The 19,476-nt window shown below is 41.5% G+C and overlaps 2 protein-coding genes across 2 annotated transcripts; both read right to left on the bottom strand.

Annotated features, from left to right (window-relative positions):
- Window positions 1-1,272: 1,272 nt before the first annotated feature.
- LOC306915941 (uncharacterized protein) lies at window positions 1,273-3,549 on the bottom strand (the record flags this gene model as incomplete). The annotated part of the gene is made up of 1 exon (XM_079493612.1): window positions 1,273-3,549. One exon carries the CDS (start codon window positions 3,547-3,549, stop codon window positions 1,273-1,275), a length of 2,277 nt encoding a protein of 758 aa, XP_079349738.1.
- Window positions 3,550-3,708: 159 nt separating this feature from the next.
- LOC306915940 (GTPase IMAP family member 8-like) lies at window positions 3,709-18,790 on the bottom strand (the record flags this gene model as incomplete). The annotated part of the gene is made up of 5 exons (XM_079493611.1): window positions 3,709-4,530; window positions 5,882-6,099; window positions 9,697-9,756; window positions 17,558-18,172; window positions 18,772-18,790. 5 exons carry the CDS (start codon window positions 18,788-18,790, stop codon window positions 3,709-3,711), a joined length of 1,734 nt encoding a protein of 577 aa, XP_079349737.1.
- Window positions 18,791-19,476: the final 686 nt, after the last annotated feature.

The raw sequence follows: 19,476 nt of genomic DNA, 5'->3' as shown, positions 1-19,476 counted from the left end.
GGGAGTGATGCTGCAGTTCTGACTGCAACGGGAAGTGCATTCCACAGTTTTGGAGCCAGATATATGGAGCCAGATCTATTTCTATATATATATATATATATATATATATATATTTCCCAGTGAAATTGCAAACACCTGTAGGTGTCTTGGAGTACCTTTACTTTTTGGATTTGATGTTGTAAAAAAGGTAGTCTCGCGTTACCAGACTGTTGCCTTTCCAAACGCTTCCATCATACAGTCTGGAGCAATGGAAGAGCTGTCATGAGTAAAATATAAAGCGGAAGTGGAGCCTCCTCCCCACTTCGGTTTCGTCTTTACAGGTCTTCGCACAAATTTATCCTAATATAAATAGAAATCATCTAAGCATATATAGCTTGTTGCTCAGCAGAAAAGGAAATAAAAAATAAGCTCTAAGAACTAAAAAACATCGCTAGGATGCAACTGGGACATATGTATCCACAGTGATGTATCCCAAGGTCATCAGGGTTTCGGGTCTTCCAACATCATACCCCTCACTCGGGTGACCCAGCCGGGTGATCAAGTCCCGACTTACGTCCCAGTAGCTACCCTCGATCAGTCCCATTAGGGAAAAACCAGGGACACACAATACGCTGCTCCAGAACTACTCAGCCGGTACTGGGCGGGCCATCCGGCGGGTACCGGGCGAGCCATCCGGCGGGTACCGGGCGGGCCATCCGGCGCATGGAGGGACTAGGCACTGTGGGTTGACTCCCAAGATATTTTAAAATATATTTTCATGAACGGAAATGGCAGCTTCCTTCCTCGGATTTCGGGAGGCGTAGTTCCAGACTCTATATAGCATTGAGAGATTGTGGAATAGTTGTCTGGCTACGCGAGACTATAAAAAGGTGATCTTCACTGCATTTGGACGGACTCTCTACCTCTGCCGGAACCCTACACAGTGTGACCTCATCTTTGAGCTATCGTGGAGTGTACTGTATGCCAGTGGTTCTCAAACTGTTTCATATCCCCAAAATATATTTAGCCACAGATCCCAATCTCAAAATCTCCAGTTAAAAATGTTTGTAAATGTAAAAAATATGTATATTCAAAGATTATATAGATAATTTAATTTCTATTATAATTAAATGTATAATATAATTTATCTGGCTTTGTCTGAGGAGACATTTTATTTTGTAATTTAATTTAATTTCATAGTTGTCTTAGTAAGGATCCATTAAAATGCAAAACAGTCATACAATTATGAATACATTGTAATCACTTACACAAAATGTTGACATGATGATGTTCTCAGCTGGTAGTGCACACGCCTGGTTTATACTTGTACTTCATTTTCAGCTCTTCCTGTTGTTTTTCATGCTTCTTCTTCAGGTCTTCTAGTTCTGTCGCTTTCTTCTTCTTCATGTCTTCTATTTCTTTACTTTTGTCGTCTACTTCTTTCTTCAGTTCAGTCTTTTCATGATCTAAAAGAACATATTTCACTTGACCCTGTTTCAATTCTGCGTCTTGTTTCTGTTGCAGTTCACGTTTTTCATCTTCTTGTTTTTGTATGAGATCGTTGTTCTCCTTCAGGTATTTTTCTTTGAAGTCATTGAATTCCTCAGCTTGTTTTCTGGCCTCATCGTTGTATTTATTCTCCATCAGCTCCATTTGTCCTTGATATTCTTTCTCAAGTTTCTCTCGTTCCTTTTCTTCTTGTTGTCGTATCTTTTGAACCTCTTCTTTTTTTGCCTTCTCGTGTTTTTCTCTTTCCTGATCAATTTCTTCCTGAAGCTTTTTTCTTTTCTTTTGTTGTTCTTCTCTTCTCTCCTCATCTTCCTGTTGTCTTTTATTCCACGATGCTCTTCTTTCCTGCTCCCAATCCTCTTGTTGTTTTCTCATGACCTTTCTTTCATTTTCCAACAATGTTCTGTCCCTTTCTTCTGCTTCCTTTCTCTCTCTATCCAAGGCCTCAACTTTCTTTTCCCACTCCTTCTGTTTCCTTTTATCCTGCGTGTTCCTTTTTCTGACCTCCTCATCTCTCCTTTGCTGTTCTTTCTGATCTTTCTGTTTGAACTCATCCACAATTCTCTGTTTTTCCACTTCTTCTCCGCGTTTGTCCTCTTCTTTTCTTTTCCTTTCATGTTTGTTTCTTTCACGTTCAAATTCTTTCTGAAGCCTTTTTATTTTATTCTCTTCTTCTTCTCTTCTCTCTTTGTCCTCCCGTTCATTTTTATTCCATTGTTCTCTTTCCTTCTCCCAGGCCTCTTTTTGTTTTATCATTTCTTCTGTTCCTACATTTTTCTCTCTCTCTGAGGTATTGAGTTTTTTCTCCCACTCCAGTAGTTTCTGTTCCTGTTCTAACTTCCTTCTTCTGTCCTCCATTTCCCTTTCTTCCTGTTCTTTCTTCCTCTCCTGCAGAATTGCCTGTTGTTTATTTTCTTCTTCTTGTCTCCTTTGATCTTCTTCTGTTCTTTTCTTTTCATGTTTCTGTCTTTCCAAATCCTGAAGCCTTTTTATTTTATTTTGTTCTTCTTCTCTTCTCTTGTCATCTTCCTGTTTTCTTTTATCCAGCCATGCTTTTCTTTCCTGCTCCCAAGCATCTTCCTGTTCTCTCATTTCTTTTTTCTTGAGTTCCAAAACTCTATAATTTTCCTCTGACGCTCTTCGTTTCTCTCTCTCCAAGGCCTTGAGTTTCTTATTCCACTCATTCCGTTCATTTTCTTCCAATTTCTTCTGTTTTCTGCCCTCCTCTTCACTTTTAACACGTTCTTTCTCTCTTTCTTCACGCTCTTTCTGAATAGAATCCTCCTTTTCTTTCAGTTGTTTCTCTCTTTTTTTCCTCTCCTTTTCAATTTCATCGTCCTGCTCTTTCATCCTTTTTGTCATTTTTTTATTTTCTTCTTCATGAGTTCTTTTCAGTTCCTCCACCTCTCTTTTCATCTCATCTTCCTTCTCTTTTAAAATCTTATCCATTTGTTTTTGGATGGCTACCTCAGCCTCCTGGAACATCTCTGTGGTGAAGCAACCCCTATCATTCTCCTTCACCATCTTCTCAACCTTCATCAGCAGATCACTGACTTGTTCTCTATTGTTTTCTTCAAAATTGTTGAAGACGTGGTACCTTCCTCCGCAGTCAGCAATCAGCTTCTTAAATGAATCATCACAGTCTTTGATGTAGTCCTCAATGGACCTTTTCTTACGCTTCAAATCGTCACCTCTTGTGAAAAGAATGATGGTGAACTTCTCGGAATCCTTTCCAAAGGCCTCCTGGATTAGCTTCAATGTCGTTTTCTCCTCTTCAGTGAGTCGGCCAATTTCTAACACCAACAGGAACACATGAGGTCCTGGGGACACCAGACTGATGCATTTGATCATCTCCTCATGAACCTCTTTCTGGGACAGACTTGTATCAAACAGACCAGGGGTATCAACTACAACAACTCGACGGCCGTTTACTTCAGAGTGCGCCTTTTGACAAAACTTGGTGACAGACCTTTGACAGATGTCGGAACTAAATATCTCTTGATCCAAAATAGTGTTTCCAGAGGCGCTTTTCCCACTGCCAGTCTTCCCTATCAGGACCATCCTGAGGCTCTGATCGTCATGATCACCTGAAATAGCAAGAGGCATAGAATTAGTTCTACACCATCTTATTTTGTATGTATTTATGTGTTTATTTATGACTCATTCTAGCTAATTCATTCAATGGATTATCAATATGAACAAGAGGTGAATTCTGACAATCTAAAGGCAACAAGTGATATACTTACGAGTGTTGGGTCTTTTCAACTCTTTTCCTTCAGCCTGCAGTTTGGCGATGAGTCTGTCTTGTTGTATGATCGTATCATTCTGGGTCTTGAAACGTATGTCTTGTTGTATGATCTTCTCCATCTGGGCTTTGATAAACATTTCTCTTGTGAAACCAAGTGGTTTACCCTCCAGAGGACTCATCTTTTCCACAGCATCCAACAACTCAGGAACTTGCTTGTTGTTCTTAATGTTGAATACAGTGCATCGGTCTGCATAGCTCTTACACAGCTCTTTAATGCCTTTGTCTTGATCTACAAAGTTGGCAAAAGCTGGAGCATTTGGATCAGATTCTACAGTCAACAGAACCCTGGTGAAGTCTCTGATCTCAGAGGTGAATACATGCTGGATGCTCTGTAACTCTGCCTTGTCTTCATCGGTGAGGGGCCTCAGAGGAACGGCCAACAGGAAGGCATGCACGCCCTCAGGATCACAGAGAGAGACACATCTCCACGCATTGTGAATCATTGCTTCAGATGTTTCATCCAAGGAAGGCAGTTCCACCAGGGTCACTGAGCGGCCACACACCTCTGCCTGTCTCTTCACACACTCTGTAGGGGAAATAGACCCTGAGCTGTACTGGGTCTGACCCAGAATGGTGTTGGCTGCAGAGGTCTTCCCAGATCCTCTTGTACCACACAGAACCAGGTTCAGAGGAGGGTTGGACTTTGATCTCACAATGTTCTTCATCTTCTCCATCAGTGATGGAATGTTATCTTCAGTCATGCTGTGAAGTCTTCCTCCACAGTCTGCAATGATCTGTTTTACAGATGTGTTTGGTTGAACCTCATCAGTTTGGATGACAATGCAGTTGTTCAAGTCCTCTTGATGAAACAAAGCCACAATGGAATCCAGTGTGTCTCTGTCTTCCACAGTAAATTCATTGGGCTTCAACAGCAGCAGGAATACATTTGGTCCAGGTGAACAATCAGATGAACAGATCTCCTCGATTTCTTTTCTCACTTTTCCAACAGATTGACTGAAGAGGTCTGTGGTTTTCACTACTCTGACAGACCTTCCCTTCCACTCTCCATCTGCAACCTGCTTGGTTGGACTGTGGAAGTAATTAAAGCTTCTAAGCGATGAAAAAACATCACGTTTGACGATTAAGTTGCCAAGTGTTGCCCTTTTGTGCTCACTTTTCCCAAGAAGCACAATCCTGAGTCCAGAATCTACAAAACAAAAAGTGGTAAAATGTATTTTGACTATTTTGAACAAAAACTCATTGCATTCAGCAACTTCATTAAGACATAGATTAGAGGCATTGATGTATTACAAGTAAAATAATTATAATATAGTTCAGGAATTGAAAAACCTGAATCTCCTGATAGAGAACAATCACTGTTGTTTTAATCATTAATAACTACTTTAGTGGAGTGGGCTACTACAACTCCACAAGTGAAATCCTCCCTAAATTAAAATAAAAACCTGCGTTGTCTGGGGAAAAAATAAAAGGCCTATTATTTTTTGGAAGTTAGGTAGGATTTATACATTAGCACAGGGGTTCTCAACCCGTTGGTCGTGACCCCCCGAGGGGTCGCCAATTTATTTATTGCGGGGCGGGGGTCGCGATACATGGCCAAAGCATTTCCGGGGGTCCCCAGCCAAAAACGTTGAGAACCCCTGCATTAGCAGAAGAAGAAAAACAGGTAAATAATATACAAATGAAATTCCATGATGTCCAACACTTACCAGCAGGTCTTTCTGGACCGGAGCTCACAGCATCTGTTGGTCTGTTGTGGTCATCAGTAGGCCTACTGGTGAGACCACTGGCATCATCATAGACATCACAGTGGACGTGCTGTTCATGGTTCTCCTTAACAACTTGACCTAACCGCGTCAACAGCTCTAGGCGGTCAAGTTTCTTCAGCTGTATGTGCCTGAACCTACATTTCCTGATCATTTCATCCAGTGAAGGATACTTCACATAGTCTAACAAGAGACCTGCACTTTGCTGCCTGGGTGTTGAGACTAATACAAGTGAATGATCATATGAGCGAAGACTGAGGTTTTCAAGAATGTTCTGTAACCTGATTCTTTGTTTTTTTGTGAAGTCTTCAGGCTGAAGCACCAGTAGAAACACGTGAGGTCCAGGATCAGAACATCTCACACAGCTTTGGATCTTCTCTGTCAATTCTGGAAGTAAGATCTTGGGATCGAGCAGGTCTGGAGTGTTGATGACCACCATCTGACTGTTCTCTCCTACACCACCAACTCGTAGACAGTCTCTGAGAGGACCACTGAACACAGACTGTCCCAGAAGGAAGTTCCCAACTCTGTTCCTCTCTGATTGGTTATTCCCTAACAGAACAACCCTCACCTCAGACACTGAAATGAAAACATTACATTAATACATAATTATAATAATTAGGCTTTTTTTAGTATATCTCTCTCTCTCTCTCTGAGTGATTGTACCTGTCAATCATCGCCTCTGCTAACAATTGAACCAAGGAACTAAAAAACATGTCTGGGGTGCTAAAAAGTAGTGTTTTAAAGTGAAATACCCCTTGAAGTTGTTAGGTTCATTATGTCCCGCACAGCCTAGCTTTACAAAGGCTCTTTATATATTGAACTGAACCCTAATTGTTCCCGATGTGCAGGTTGGTGCCTTGCATGGTTTCCTCCGGCATCGGTGTATGAATGTGTGTGTGAATGGGTGAATGAAATGCACAATCTATGTAAAGCGCCTTGGATAAAGGCGCTACAGTATATAAATGCACCATTACAATTTATATCTTGTCAGATCATCTGTATCAGATTAAATTATTAGTACAACTATATGCTGAGTGATAATTTATCAAAATATCAAACCCTAATAAATTGTGATTCAGTTCAGTTGTACTCACTGTTAGGAGGTAGCATCTCGTAGCTGTCGGTCCGTTTCAGAGGTTTCCCCTGCCGGCCTCCTGTGATACATTGATTTAATTCAACCCATATTCAAAAGCACAACAAAAAAGATGTATTAGTGTTGTGTGCATTAGCCTATGTTTGTGTAGCCTCGGCCGTGAAGCAAACCCGGGACCTCATATCAACAAGCCGCACCAGTCGGCTAAACAGCCATGGCTTGACTGGTAAGCAGCAACGCAGCCACCTATAGCCTACATCTGTATCACAGTCACTTAAAAATGAGGTGCCACAACCTTTGTATTTGTTTCAGTTGTTCATGTGTCAGTAATGGTTTGGTGAGGTTGGTGAGGTGGCAGTACCATGCCGATAGGGAAACAAAATACGCCCTCGTAATACTTTTCTCTGCGGCTCTGCTGCTTAACACTCAAAACGGAGGTCTCCGTCCCATCAAATAATCCCGCCCGTCGCCTAGGACGGAGATTAATCACAGGACGGAACATTATTGATATCATAACAGAGCGCACTGCTGTACAGGCTGGGAGCATCAACATTCGATGTCATTTCAAGTTGGGACGTCATCCAAAGTGGTCCCCCTCCATTTTAGTGGATGGGAGGAAAGATCCTCAAAGTGAATTCACTGATCTAAATCAATCCGTCCAATTCTAACCAAAGATGATGTTTTTGACGGCCCATCGCGGTCCCGTCGCTTGTCGCGTTAGAAGTCATCATACTTCCTGTTGTTGTCGATCCCCTCGGGGGTGTTTTGGCTACATCTAGCTACTTCCAAGATGGCGGAGCAACCTTGAAATAGGCCCTGAAGCAACAAATCGCTGGGCGTCCTGATTTAATGGTTACAAATACCCCCGGGCTTGTGGGGTGTTAATAACGTGCGCCTGTGCGTGCGTCCTCGTCGAGTTGCATGCATGACGTGGATCTGCTCAGAGCTGAAGCGCTGAAGCAGACCCTCTTCCCTGCCTGGTCTAGCAGTGTTTTTAAATCAAAGACAATCATATCATGCGTTGGGCCCCTGTGCATTAGATCCCCTGTTGTTGTTTTGTGCAATAAACAATGATGTCATCCCTTTGTAAATTTATTTAGGGTTTCTTTCTTCCTGGAGGCTGAAACCTTGACAGTCAAACATGCCAATCAAATCCTGTAGTGGCTCTTCAAAATAAGACTGAATAGTATCAGAAGAGACAGATGGTTACTCTTTGTTTTGTTTTTGTTTGTTTATGTTGTTTGTTTTAGTAGTTAGGTAGGATTTGTACATTAGCATAAAAAACAGGTCATATTCAAATAAATGGAGAAATGGAAATGAAGTCTGCACAAACAGCTTCTGCTCCACAGTTTTTATAAAATATACAAATAAATGCCATGAAGTCCATCACTTACCAGCAGCTCTTTTTGGACCCGATCTCACAGCATCCGTTTGTCTCTTGCTGTCATCAGTGCTGGTGAGACCACTGGCAGGCTGTTCATGGTTCTCCTTAACAACTTGACCCAACCGTGTCAACAGCTCTCGGTGGTCAAGGTCCCTCTGCTCTACATGCCTGAACCTACATTTCCTGATCATGTCTTGTAGTGAAGGATACTTCACATAGTCTAACAAGAGACCTGCACTTTGCTGCCTGGGTGTTGAGACTAATACAAGTGAATGATCAAATGAGCGAAGACTGAGGTTTTTAAGAATGTTCTGCAACCTGTTGCTTTGTTTTTGAGTGAAGTCTTCAGGCTGAAGCACCAGTAGAAACACGTGAGGTCCAGGATCAGAACAACTCGAGCAGCTTCGGACCATCTTGGGATCAAGCTGGTCTGGAGTGTTGATGACCACCATCTTACTGTTCTCTCCTACGCCACTAACTCTCATACAGTCTCTGAGAACACCACTGAACACAGTCTGTCCCAGAAGGAGGTTCCCAACTCTGTTCCTCTCTGACTGGTTATTCCCTAACAGAACAACCCTCACCTCAGACACTGAAATGAAAACATCACATGAAAACATTACATGAATAGCCTTAGATATAATAATAATTCACCCTTTGTCAGCCTTCTGATTGGTCCCTGATTGTCTAACCAGCAGGCTCTTTCTGCCTTGTTTATGCTGAATTTGCTAAAACATAATTTTTGGAAAAAACTAAAAACAAACATGATCTGCCCTGCAGTCACCATGCTGCACCTGTGATGTTCCTTTTTACTGACACCAAGTTTCAAATAAGAATCGAACGCACATAATATCAATATGAAGCAACTGAAAAACACGTTATTTCAATGGTAGTGGATGGAGAGAGAGGATTTTTGTCCAACCACAAAGCATCAACCAATGGGTGTGAAGGACTTGACAAAGGGTGAATTATGTTCCCACTCCTTATTATTTGTGTTGCTGTATGTGCACAAAGGCTACTGTAAGAAAACCAGGGAGACCTGCATGGACTTAAGCAAAGCAAAGTTCTTTGTTTACCCAGGGTAAGTGGACTAAGCATCAGATACTTGTTTACAGCCACGCCCTGCTCATAGAACATTTCATGGTTGGGGTTCAATGCCTTGCTCAAGGGCACTTCAGCGGTGGTAATTTTAACGTGCCGGTCCGGGGATTCGAACTGGCGACCTTCCGGTATCAAGACTGCTCCGCAAACTGTTCGGCCACCGCTGCCACACTTACAGGACACATTGATATGTTATAGATAATAGAAATACGGTAATCAAATATTATGGTCTCCCCGTTAACTAGAAGCACAATATCACCTGCATCATGGACTTTTCAATTAGTTTGATCTAACATGGAGTTTGAAATTGACTGGGGTTAGAAGGGAGCATGTCTGATCAAATGTGTATCAAATATCAAATAACAACTGAACCAAGCAACTCAAAAACATGTCTGGGGTGCTAAACAGAACTGTTTAAGATGTTTATTATGTCCCACAGAGCCTATCTTTACAAGGTTCTTTATATCTTGTGAGATCATCTGTGTCAGATTAAAGTATTACAACTATATGTGCTGAGTGATAACTTCAAATATTCATATAGAATATCGCAAAAATGAAACACCAGTAAGTTGTGATTCAGTTCAGTTGTACTCACTGTCAGGAGGTATCAACTCGTAGCTACCGATGCGTTTCAGACGTTTCCCCTGCAGGCCTCCTGTAACGATAATGTGATACAGTACAATTATTAAAAATTACATCATAAACTAAAACTATTTGAAAATGTTTCAATGTCATTTTATTTCTCACACCAGCTGCCCTCTCTATGAAAGGAAAAAGAACATTTTTCTAGTTCCAAAAAGTGACATGCATTATAGTGCTACACGCACACACACACACACACACACACACACACACACACACACACACACACACACACACACACACACACACACACACACACACACACACACACACAATTTATTATTAGTATTATTTTATGTACATTCTATTGTCATTGTATGAGGGTTAAATTTAAAAAAAAAAAAGCTTTGTTAGACAACCATCTGACCAGCTCAGCACTTTATCTAACCAGGTCAATAAAGATTATAAACCCTTTTATTGTCATTGTCAGCATTTTATTGTGAAAACTTGTGACTGGCCTTGAGTAACTACAGTTCAACTGCAAGGCATTCAATAATTAAACTTGTGGATAGTTAAACACACACACACACACACACACACACACACACACACACACACACACACACACACACACACACACACACACACACACACACACACACACACACACACACACACACGTATTAAACACACCTATTCTAGGAGAACATTCTAAATGCAGATGTATTTTATATTCACTTGTTGTCTCTGAATATCTGATGTATTTTATATTCACTTGTTGTCTCTGAATATCTGATGTATTTTATATTCACTTGTTGTCTCTGTATATCTGATGTATTTTATATTCACTTGTTGTCTCTGAATATCTGATGTATTTTATATTCACTTGTCTCTGAATATCTGATGTATTTTATATTCACTTGTTGTCTCTGTATATCTGAAACCCACAGAAACGTGTCATTATTGTGTATTTTGGCAATGTGTTTGTATTATGTGGATGATAATTAATTTGACTAGACATGTAGGGTTTGACAGAGAGCCCAAACAACAGCTAACTACTGTCAGTAGGGGGCAGTGTAGGTCTGTTCACTCTGGGTAATCTCAGCATACTGATAGCATTCCTGAGAGACTTTCACTACACCTTGCCTCCTGTATTTCAGGGTAATCATATAATTGCTAACTAGGGTAATCATATAATTGCTAACTAGGTACCCACACAGAGACCTGCTGTAACATATAGCCTAACAGTAACTTATACTGCATGTATGCTTTGGCAATAGAAAACATGCCAATAAAGCATTTTTAATTGAATGGACACACAGACTGAATGAGTCAGATGCCAGAGGTTGATTTTGAAACACTCACCCATGACGACAGTGCTCTAAATGCTAGATTCACAGATCAGGAAATTAACAAGGTTAAAATTAAAAATTAAAATCGGGCAAGGCAGCAGGTATTGATCAAGTCCTAAATGAGTACATCAAATGTACATCAAGCATTTTCATGCCACTATATATACAGCCCTGTTTAACAAGATCCTTGACTCTGGTATCTTCCCTGAAGATTGGACACTTGGAATGATCATACCAATTTTCAAGAAAGGCAATACTGCCGACTGTGATAATTATAGAGGGATAACGCTTCTGAGTTGCATGGGTAAATTGTTCACAAATGTACTAAATGCAAGGCTGCTAAACTTCTGCGAAGACAATTCTATCTTGAGGGAAACCCAGGCAGGCTTTAGAAAGAATTACTCCACCAGTGACCATATTTTTCTCCTGAAGCACATTGTTGAACTATTTTGCTTCAAAAAGAAGAGATTATTCTGTTCCTTTATTGATTACAGTAAGGCATTTGATACAGTCTGGAGGGATGCCCTTTGGTATAAACTATCTAAAGTAAACTATCTCACGTGCCATGTACTCCCTCCTTAGTAAATGTAGATCATTTGATTTACCAGTAAATGTTGCACTAGATCCTTTCGACAAATTGGTCTCACCAGTCATGCTGTACACATGTGAAATCTGGGGGTTCGAAAAACTAGAAAAACTAAAAAAATTACATCTTAAATTTCTCAAGTATATCCTAAAAGTTAAAACAACTACCTGTAGTAATATGGTGTACGGTGAGCTGGGGAGGTACCCAATTTGTATCGCCGTTAAAAAGAGACTTACCGGGTACTGGGCTCGGTTGATCGAAGGAAAAGAGAGTAAACTGAGTCGAATAATGTACGACTGTCTGCTTAACCTGTTCAACACAGGTGCCCATGTGTCACCTTGGGTTGCACAGGTGAAGAAAATACTGGACGAATGTGGTATGTCTTACATTTGGTTGGCCCAGAAATGTAATAACATTGACTGGTTGAAGCGAACTGTCGAACAAAGGTTGAAAGACCAGTTTTTGCAAAAATGGCAAAGTGAACTCAATAGTATGACATCATGTGACATCTATGTTGAATACAAACAAGAGTTCATGTGAAAACCGTAAGTATAGACAGGCTATTTGCAATTTTAGGCTAAACAACACAAGAATTCCAAAGGTCATCGGTAGATATAAAGGACTGGAAAGAAGTCAGAGGATTTGTAACCTATGTAATGAAGCCAGAATTGGAGACGAGTACCATGTTTTGTTGGAATGTAAGAATGCTAGCATTATGAATTTCAGGCAAAAATACTTGCCAATAAATTTTTTAACTCGCCCTTCTATGTTTAAATTAATTGCATTACTAAAATCTGAAAAACAAAAAGTAATCTATAAATTGGGTGCTTTTCTTCCACTGTACAAATAGGGAAAGCCTTTCGATATGTCGATGTATATCATGTAATGTAATGTATACTTTTATGAATCTGTGCTCCAAACCATGTGATCATGGTCGTGAGTTAAATAAATGATGATGATGATGATGATGATGACAGAGAAGGTAGAGACAGAGAGACAGAGATTACAGCACAAGGACATTTCTACATATCCCTCCATCCAAATCCCTGTACAATAAGAACACATCCTAGAGCAGGGACGTGCACACATACATCAAAGGGGGCTTCAGCCCCTGCCCTTTTACCCTTCTGTAAAACAACTGCCCTCTCCAGACCACGAATGCAGCATTTACTGCATGGTGAAAGAAATGAAAATGCCCTCCTTTACATGCCATAGGCTATATAGCGGAAGGACAGCATTCAGGAGAATTGCTTTTTTCCCCCAAAAAATCCCCTGAATTTGAACACAGCATTTTGTGTTGAACACATTTGTTTCTAAATCCATGTCGTACACGGCATCTCCAGTATAAAGACTGCTGGGTTGCGCCCCGAAAATAGCTGATCTACAAGCTCTGTGAGCTTGTAGATCAGCTAGTTTTGCTATTTTTGTCCAAAAGTGATCTCTTACGAGATTTCAGCCCCCGCTGCTGTCATGTCCTGTACTAGAGGATGACATCAGTCATGTCCTGTACTAGAGGATGACATCAGTCATGTCCTGTACTAGAGGATGACATCAGTCATGTCCTGTACTAGAGGATGACATCAGTCATGTCCTGTACTAGAGGATGACATCAGTCATGTCCTGTACTAGAGGATGACATCAGTCATGTCCTGTACTAGAGGATGACATCAGTCATGTCCTGTACTAGAGGATGACATCAGTCATGTCCAGCCTCTAATTAATGGGTTAACTATCTGTCTGTGTCCCTTTTGTGCCCATAAATGGAGATCTCTGTATCTGTCTGTCTGCCTGTGTCTGAACTCCCTGTGGGGGTGTGGAACGCGTGTGTCAAATTTGAAGTCGGTGGGTCAAACGGTTCTCGAGTTACGTGCATTACAACCGTACACACACACACACACAGAGACGTGGTGCATTTATAGTAGGACTAGACCTGTACGTGCCCGTCACAGTCGGCCACCGGCCTACTTGGGAACGATGCAACTTGGGAACCTAATGATATACGTTGTCATAGCACCCGTTTTAACTGTCAGCCAGTGTCCCACATGGAGATCTGTGTACATGTGCCTGTGTGTGTGAAGACTGCAAACTGAAAAGTGTACATGGCAATCAATTCGGCCCACTGTCAGAAGGCAATCAATTCGGCCCACTGGCAGAGCCTGATTTGTTGAGCCTCAATTGGCTGAGGCAGAGGCTGGAAATTGCACAGGTGAAATGAGTTGGCCTCATTAGGCCCACTGGCAGAGCCTGACCAGAGTCTTTTGTGGTGGTTCTGGAGAACCGTGGGTCCGACCGACTCGATACCTGGCACTGCACTCCCTGTGGGGGTGTGGCACGTGTGTGTCGAATGTTAAGTCGGTGGGTGAAACGGTTCTCGAGTTACGTGCATTACAACCGTACACACATGTACGCACACACGCACGCAGAGACGTGGCGCATAGTAGATGATAACATCTCCTTCTCACAACACTCCAACCTCAGCATGGTGCTGTGAGGACCCAACGATTGACAACCTCCCGACTGCCTGCTTAGAAAGGCTTTTTATACCTGCCTCACTCATGACTAAATATTCTACTAGGGGCTACATCTAAAACAACACCATCAGAAAACACCACACAGCAAACGTCAACTAACTGTAATTGAGGAGTCTATTGTTAAAGATCAATTCAAATGAAATGCGATATTCAAGAATGTATTATTTGTTTGTTGTGGCACTGTTCTCTAGCCTACATGAAAAGAGAAGGAAGAGGTCGGCACATAAAAGTTAAACAACCACTCTGTCTTCCCGCCCAGCCTGGCCCAGATCATCACTTTATCTAACCAGGTCAATAACCCTGCAAACTTGTGACTGCATCTTGTGTAAGTGTAACTACAGTTCAATCCATGGCATTCAGTTAATAATTTATTTGAGGACAACAGCATAACAATATGCTGTCCCAGGAATAGTCTAGATGAGAGCAGCCACAGAGAGTGCTCATGATGTGAACGTCCAAAGAGTTCCACTTTATACTTTATGGTAAAAAGGAGCACAACTTTTGGTGGAATTCACCCGTTTTCACTTGTATAGGATCATAAATTGATACGCAAGTGAAATTCAGGTGAATTATGACCGGGGGCCGTTATACTTTCTACAGCCGGCTGACCTCATGTATCTTCTGGATTAGATTAGATGGTTTATTGTCATTGTATAATAAAACAATAAAACTCCACTCCACTCCTTTTACCCTAGAACACTAAACATATTGTTGTCACACCGTCACTAAACATGGACCATAGATTTACCCAATGTAAAATATTACATGAAAAGTACAGCAATACGTGGCAACTGTACTCTTCTTTAATATTTAATGATGACTTTTCACAAGAAAATATTAATAGATATCATGGGGGTGGGCAAAATCGATGAAAAACATGCATATTATTTTTTAAATGTTACTAATAAACGAAATGGAGCTGGGAACTTCTCCTTTGGTCCACCCAAAAAAAAAGTCCATTGTGGGATTTTTCTCTATCACACTATGACTAAACACGGTGAAATTCACCCAAACACCTGCCTGTAGAAAAAGATCAGGGATGTGGGCAGAGAAACTAACCTACGTTCTATGATGTCACTGAGCATCATGAAGGTACTGAAAGACCCGCCCACCTCAACAACGACATCAACAACATTATGATGTCACTGAGCATCATGAAGGCACTGAAAGACCCGCCCACCTCAGACATCAGCAACATTATGATGTCACTGAGCATCATGAAGGCACTGAAAGACCCGCCCACCTCAGACATCAGCAACATTATGATGTCACTGAGCATCATGAAGGTACTGAAAGACCCGCCCACCTCAACAACGACATCAACAACATTATGATGTCACTGAGCATCATGAAGGTACTGAAAGACCCGCCCACCTCAGACATCAACAACATTATGATGTCACTGAGCATCATGAAGGCACTGAAAGACCCAACCACCTCAACAACGACATCAACAACATTATGATGTCACTGAGCATCATGAAGGTACTGAAAGACCCAACCACCTCAACAACGACATCAACAACATTATGATGTCACTGAGCATCATGAAGGCACTGAAAGACCCAACCACCTCAACAACGACATCAACAACATTATGATGTCACTGAGCATCATGAAGGTACTGAAAGACCCGCCCACCTCAGACATCAGCAACATTATGATGTCACTGAGCATCATGAAGGTACTGAAAGACCCGCCCACCTCAGACATCAGCAACATTATGATGTCACTGAGCATCATGAAGGTACTGAAAGACCCGCCAACCTCAACAACGACATCAACAACATTATGATGTCACTGAGCATCATGAAGGTACTGAAAGACCCGCCCACCTCAACAACGACATCAACAACATTATGATGTCACTGAGCATCATGAAGGCACTGAAAGACCCAACCACCTCAACAACGACATCAACAACATTATGATGTCACTGAGCATCATGAAGGTACTGAAAGACCCGCCCACCTCAGACATCAACAACATTATGATGTCACTGAGCATCATGAAGGTACTGAAAGACCCGCCCACCTCAACGACATCAGCAACATTATGATGTCACTGAGCATCATGAAGGTACTGAAAGACCCGCCCACCTCAGACATCAACAACATTATGATGTCACTGAGCATCATGAAGGTACTGAAAGACCCGCCCACCTCAACGACGACATCAACAACATTATGTCACTGAGCTTCATGAAGGTACTGAAAGACCCGCCCACCTCAACAACGACATCATCAACATTATGACAATAACAAAAATATAATTGTCCAGGTGAAAATCACCCGTGTTTAGTGTTCTAGGTTTTAGCAGCATAAAACATAAAATAATTAATACAAAGAGGGAAATGAGTAACAATGTGACCAACCGTGACGAGGGCCAGATTATTGTGCACACGTGTTGTATAGGAAAAAGAAGATTATGTGGAAAATATAAAACCAAACTTCCTGTGTGAATATGAAAATGTATAAATAGTAACTTGGACACAATGACAATAGAATAGAATAGACTAAAGATAGCGTTAGTCCACCATAAACAGCAGCCTAGCAGAAACCCTAACCCTGATTTAATTAATTAATGATTAATAATTTCAGTCACATTCTGTAGGTATACATGGGTGACAGTGTCTCAGGGGTAGAGCGGCCTTCATTGGAGCTACTCCAATGCCTCCTATTCTGATTTTTTATCATTTGCCATAACTTTTGAACAGTGTCAGTTTGTCATAGCCAATTGTGAGTCACCTCATTGGACTTGGTTTGAAGTCCTTTTCCTTCATTGGTGTTACATAACTCTGCCCCCTCTTCTGATTGGTCGATATTTGAAGTTCCAATTTTTGCTATAACTTTAACGGTTGAATCATACAGGCTTGATTTGATTAAGTCCTTGTCGTCATTGGAGCTACTTATTACCGCCCCCTATTCTGATTGGTCAATATTGAATATTTTCTGATTTGCCGTAACTTTTGAACAATTTATCGTGCAAGTCTTGAGTCGTCACCCTGTTCTGATTATTCAATATTTGCCCCCAATGTGGACAGAGGTCATCGCTGCTTGCAGCTTTAATTTATTTCACTTTCATTAAAGCACCAAATGACCACGTAGTGACTCATAATTGTACTATATTGAATTATTACAGTGATTACAATGAATTATTAAAATAATTATAATACAGTTCAGGAATTTAAATGAATCTCCTGGTGGAGCATAATCACTGTTGTTTTAATCATGTATGATTACTTTAGTCTCCACAAGTAAAACATTCTTAAATAGCAACTTGTGTGTATGGTAAAATACAAATAAATAAAAAGGAATTGACCTCCTTTTGTTATTTTGTGGTGGAAGGTACATTAGCAGTAGTAGTAGGCTAAAGTAAATAAGTAAATGCAATGCCATGACTTACCAGCAGCTCTTTCTGGACCGGAGCTCACAGCATCTGTTGGTCTGTTGTGGTCATCAGTAGGCCTACTGCTGAGACCACAGTGGACGTGCTGTTCATGGTTCTCCTTAACAACTTGACCCAATCGTGTCAACAGCTCTTGGTGGTCAAGGTTCCTCTGCTCAACATGCCTGAACCTACATTTCCTGATCATGTCTTGTAGTGAAGGATACTCCACATAGTTTAACAAGAGACCTGCACTTTGCTGCCTGGGTGTTGAGACTAATACAAGTGAATGATCAAATGAGCGAAGACTGAGGGTTTCAAGAATGCTCTGTAACCTGATTCTTTGTTCTTCAGTGAAGTCTTCAGGCTGAAGCACCAGTAGAAACACGTGAGGTCCAGGATCAGAACAACTCACACAGCTTTGGATCTTCTCTGTCAGTTCTTCATGTGAGATGTTGGGATCTAGCAGGTCTGGAGTGTTGATGACCACCATCTGACTGTTCTCTCCTACACCACCAACTCTTAGACAGTCTCTGAGAGCACCACTGAACAGACTCTGTCCCAGAAGGAGGTTCCCAACTCTGTTCCTCTCTGACTGGTTATTCCCTAACAGAACAACCCTCACCTCAGACACTGAAATGAAGACATTACATGAAAACATTACATTAACATTTATCACGCCATTCGCGTTGATCTACGTCAATTAAAAGCAATTAATTAATGCTACGTTTAACACATAGGATGTGACTATACATCGTCCAACCTCCTAACATACGATCACGACCGGAAGTGTGGAAATGTGGCTTTTCAAAATAAGAGCTCAACAGGGAAAAATGCTGGCAAATGCTGGCGTAGTTTGGGTTAATACATGTACATAATCATAATTAGGACTTAGAGGACGCATAGATATGTTACAGCAGATTTAACTACGGTAATCAAATATGATGGTCTCCCCGTTCACTAGAAGCACAATATCACCAGGATCATGGACTTTTAATTAGTTTGATCTAACATGGAGTTTGAAATTGAATGGGCTTACAAGGGAGCATGTCTGATCAAATAGCTAAACAGAAATGTTTTAATGTGAATTACCCCTTTAAGATGTTCATTATGTCCTGCAGAGCCTAGCTTTACAAATAGTCCATGGGCCTGACCAGAAGTGAGGGACATTTTTGGTGGCAAAATCTCTTTGCTACCATTTTGTTTGTTGGGTCCATATAAGTAATACTCACTATCTGGAGGTGGAGACATACTGCCTCTCCTCTTCATCACTGGTAGAGAGACGACTTCATCTGTGGTCTCTGCGCCCACTGCAACACAACACACACATCAACCACAGTCCAGATGGAACCCTAACCCACTGCAACACAACACACACATCAACCACAGTCCAGATGGAACCCTAACCCACTGCAACACAACACACACATCAACCACAGTCCAGATGGAACCCTAACCCACTGCAACACAACACACACATCAACCACAGTCCAGATGGAACCCTAACCCACTGCAACACAACACACACATCAACCACAGTCCAGATGGAACACTAACCCACTGCAACACAACACACACATCAACCACAGTCCAGATGGAACCCTAACCCACTGCAACACAACACACACATCAACCACAGTCCAGATGGAACCCTAACCCACTGCAACACAACACACACATCAACCACAGTCCAGATGGAACCCTAACCCACTGCAACACAACACACACATCAACCACAGTCCAGATGGAACCCTAACCCACTGCAACACAACACACACATCAACCACAGTCCAGATGGAACCCTAACCCACTGCAACACAACACACACATCAACCACAGTCCAGAAACAGTGTTTCGGGGGTGAGATGTCTTCACTTTCGGCCACTTTCGGGGTGAGTGGTCTTCACTTTAAGTGATTAATTATGTACTTGGAGATA

Source organism: Electrona antarctica, assembly GCF_951216825.1.
Source record: "Electrona antarctica genome assembly, chromosome: 22".
Classification (NCBI taxonomy): Eukaryota; Metazoa; Chordata; class Actinopteri; order Myctophiformes; family Myctophidae; genus Electrona; species Electrona antarctica.
This window is presented reverse-complemented; position numbering and strand designations above follow the sequence as displayed.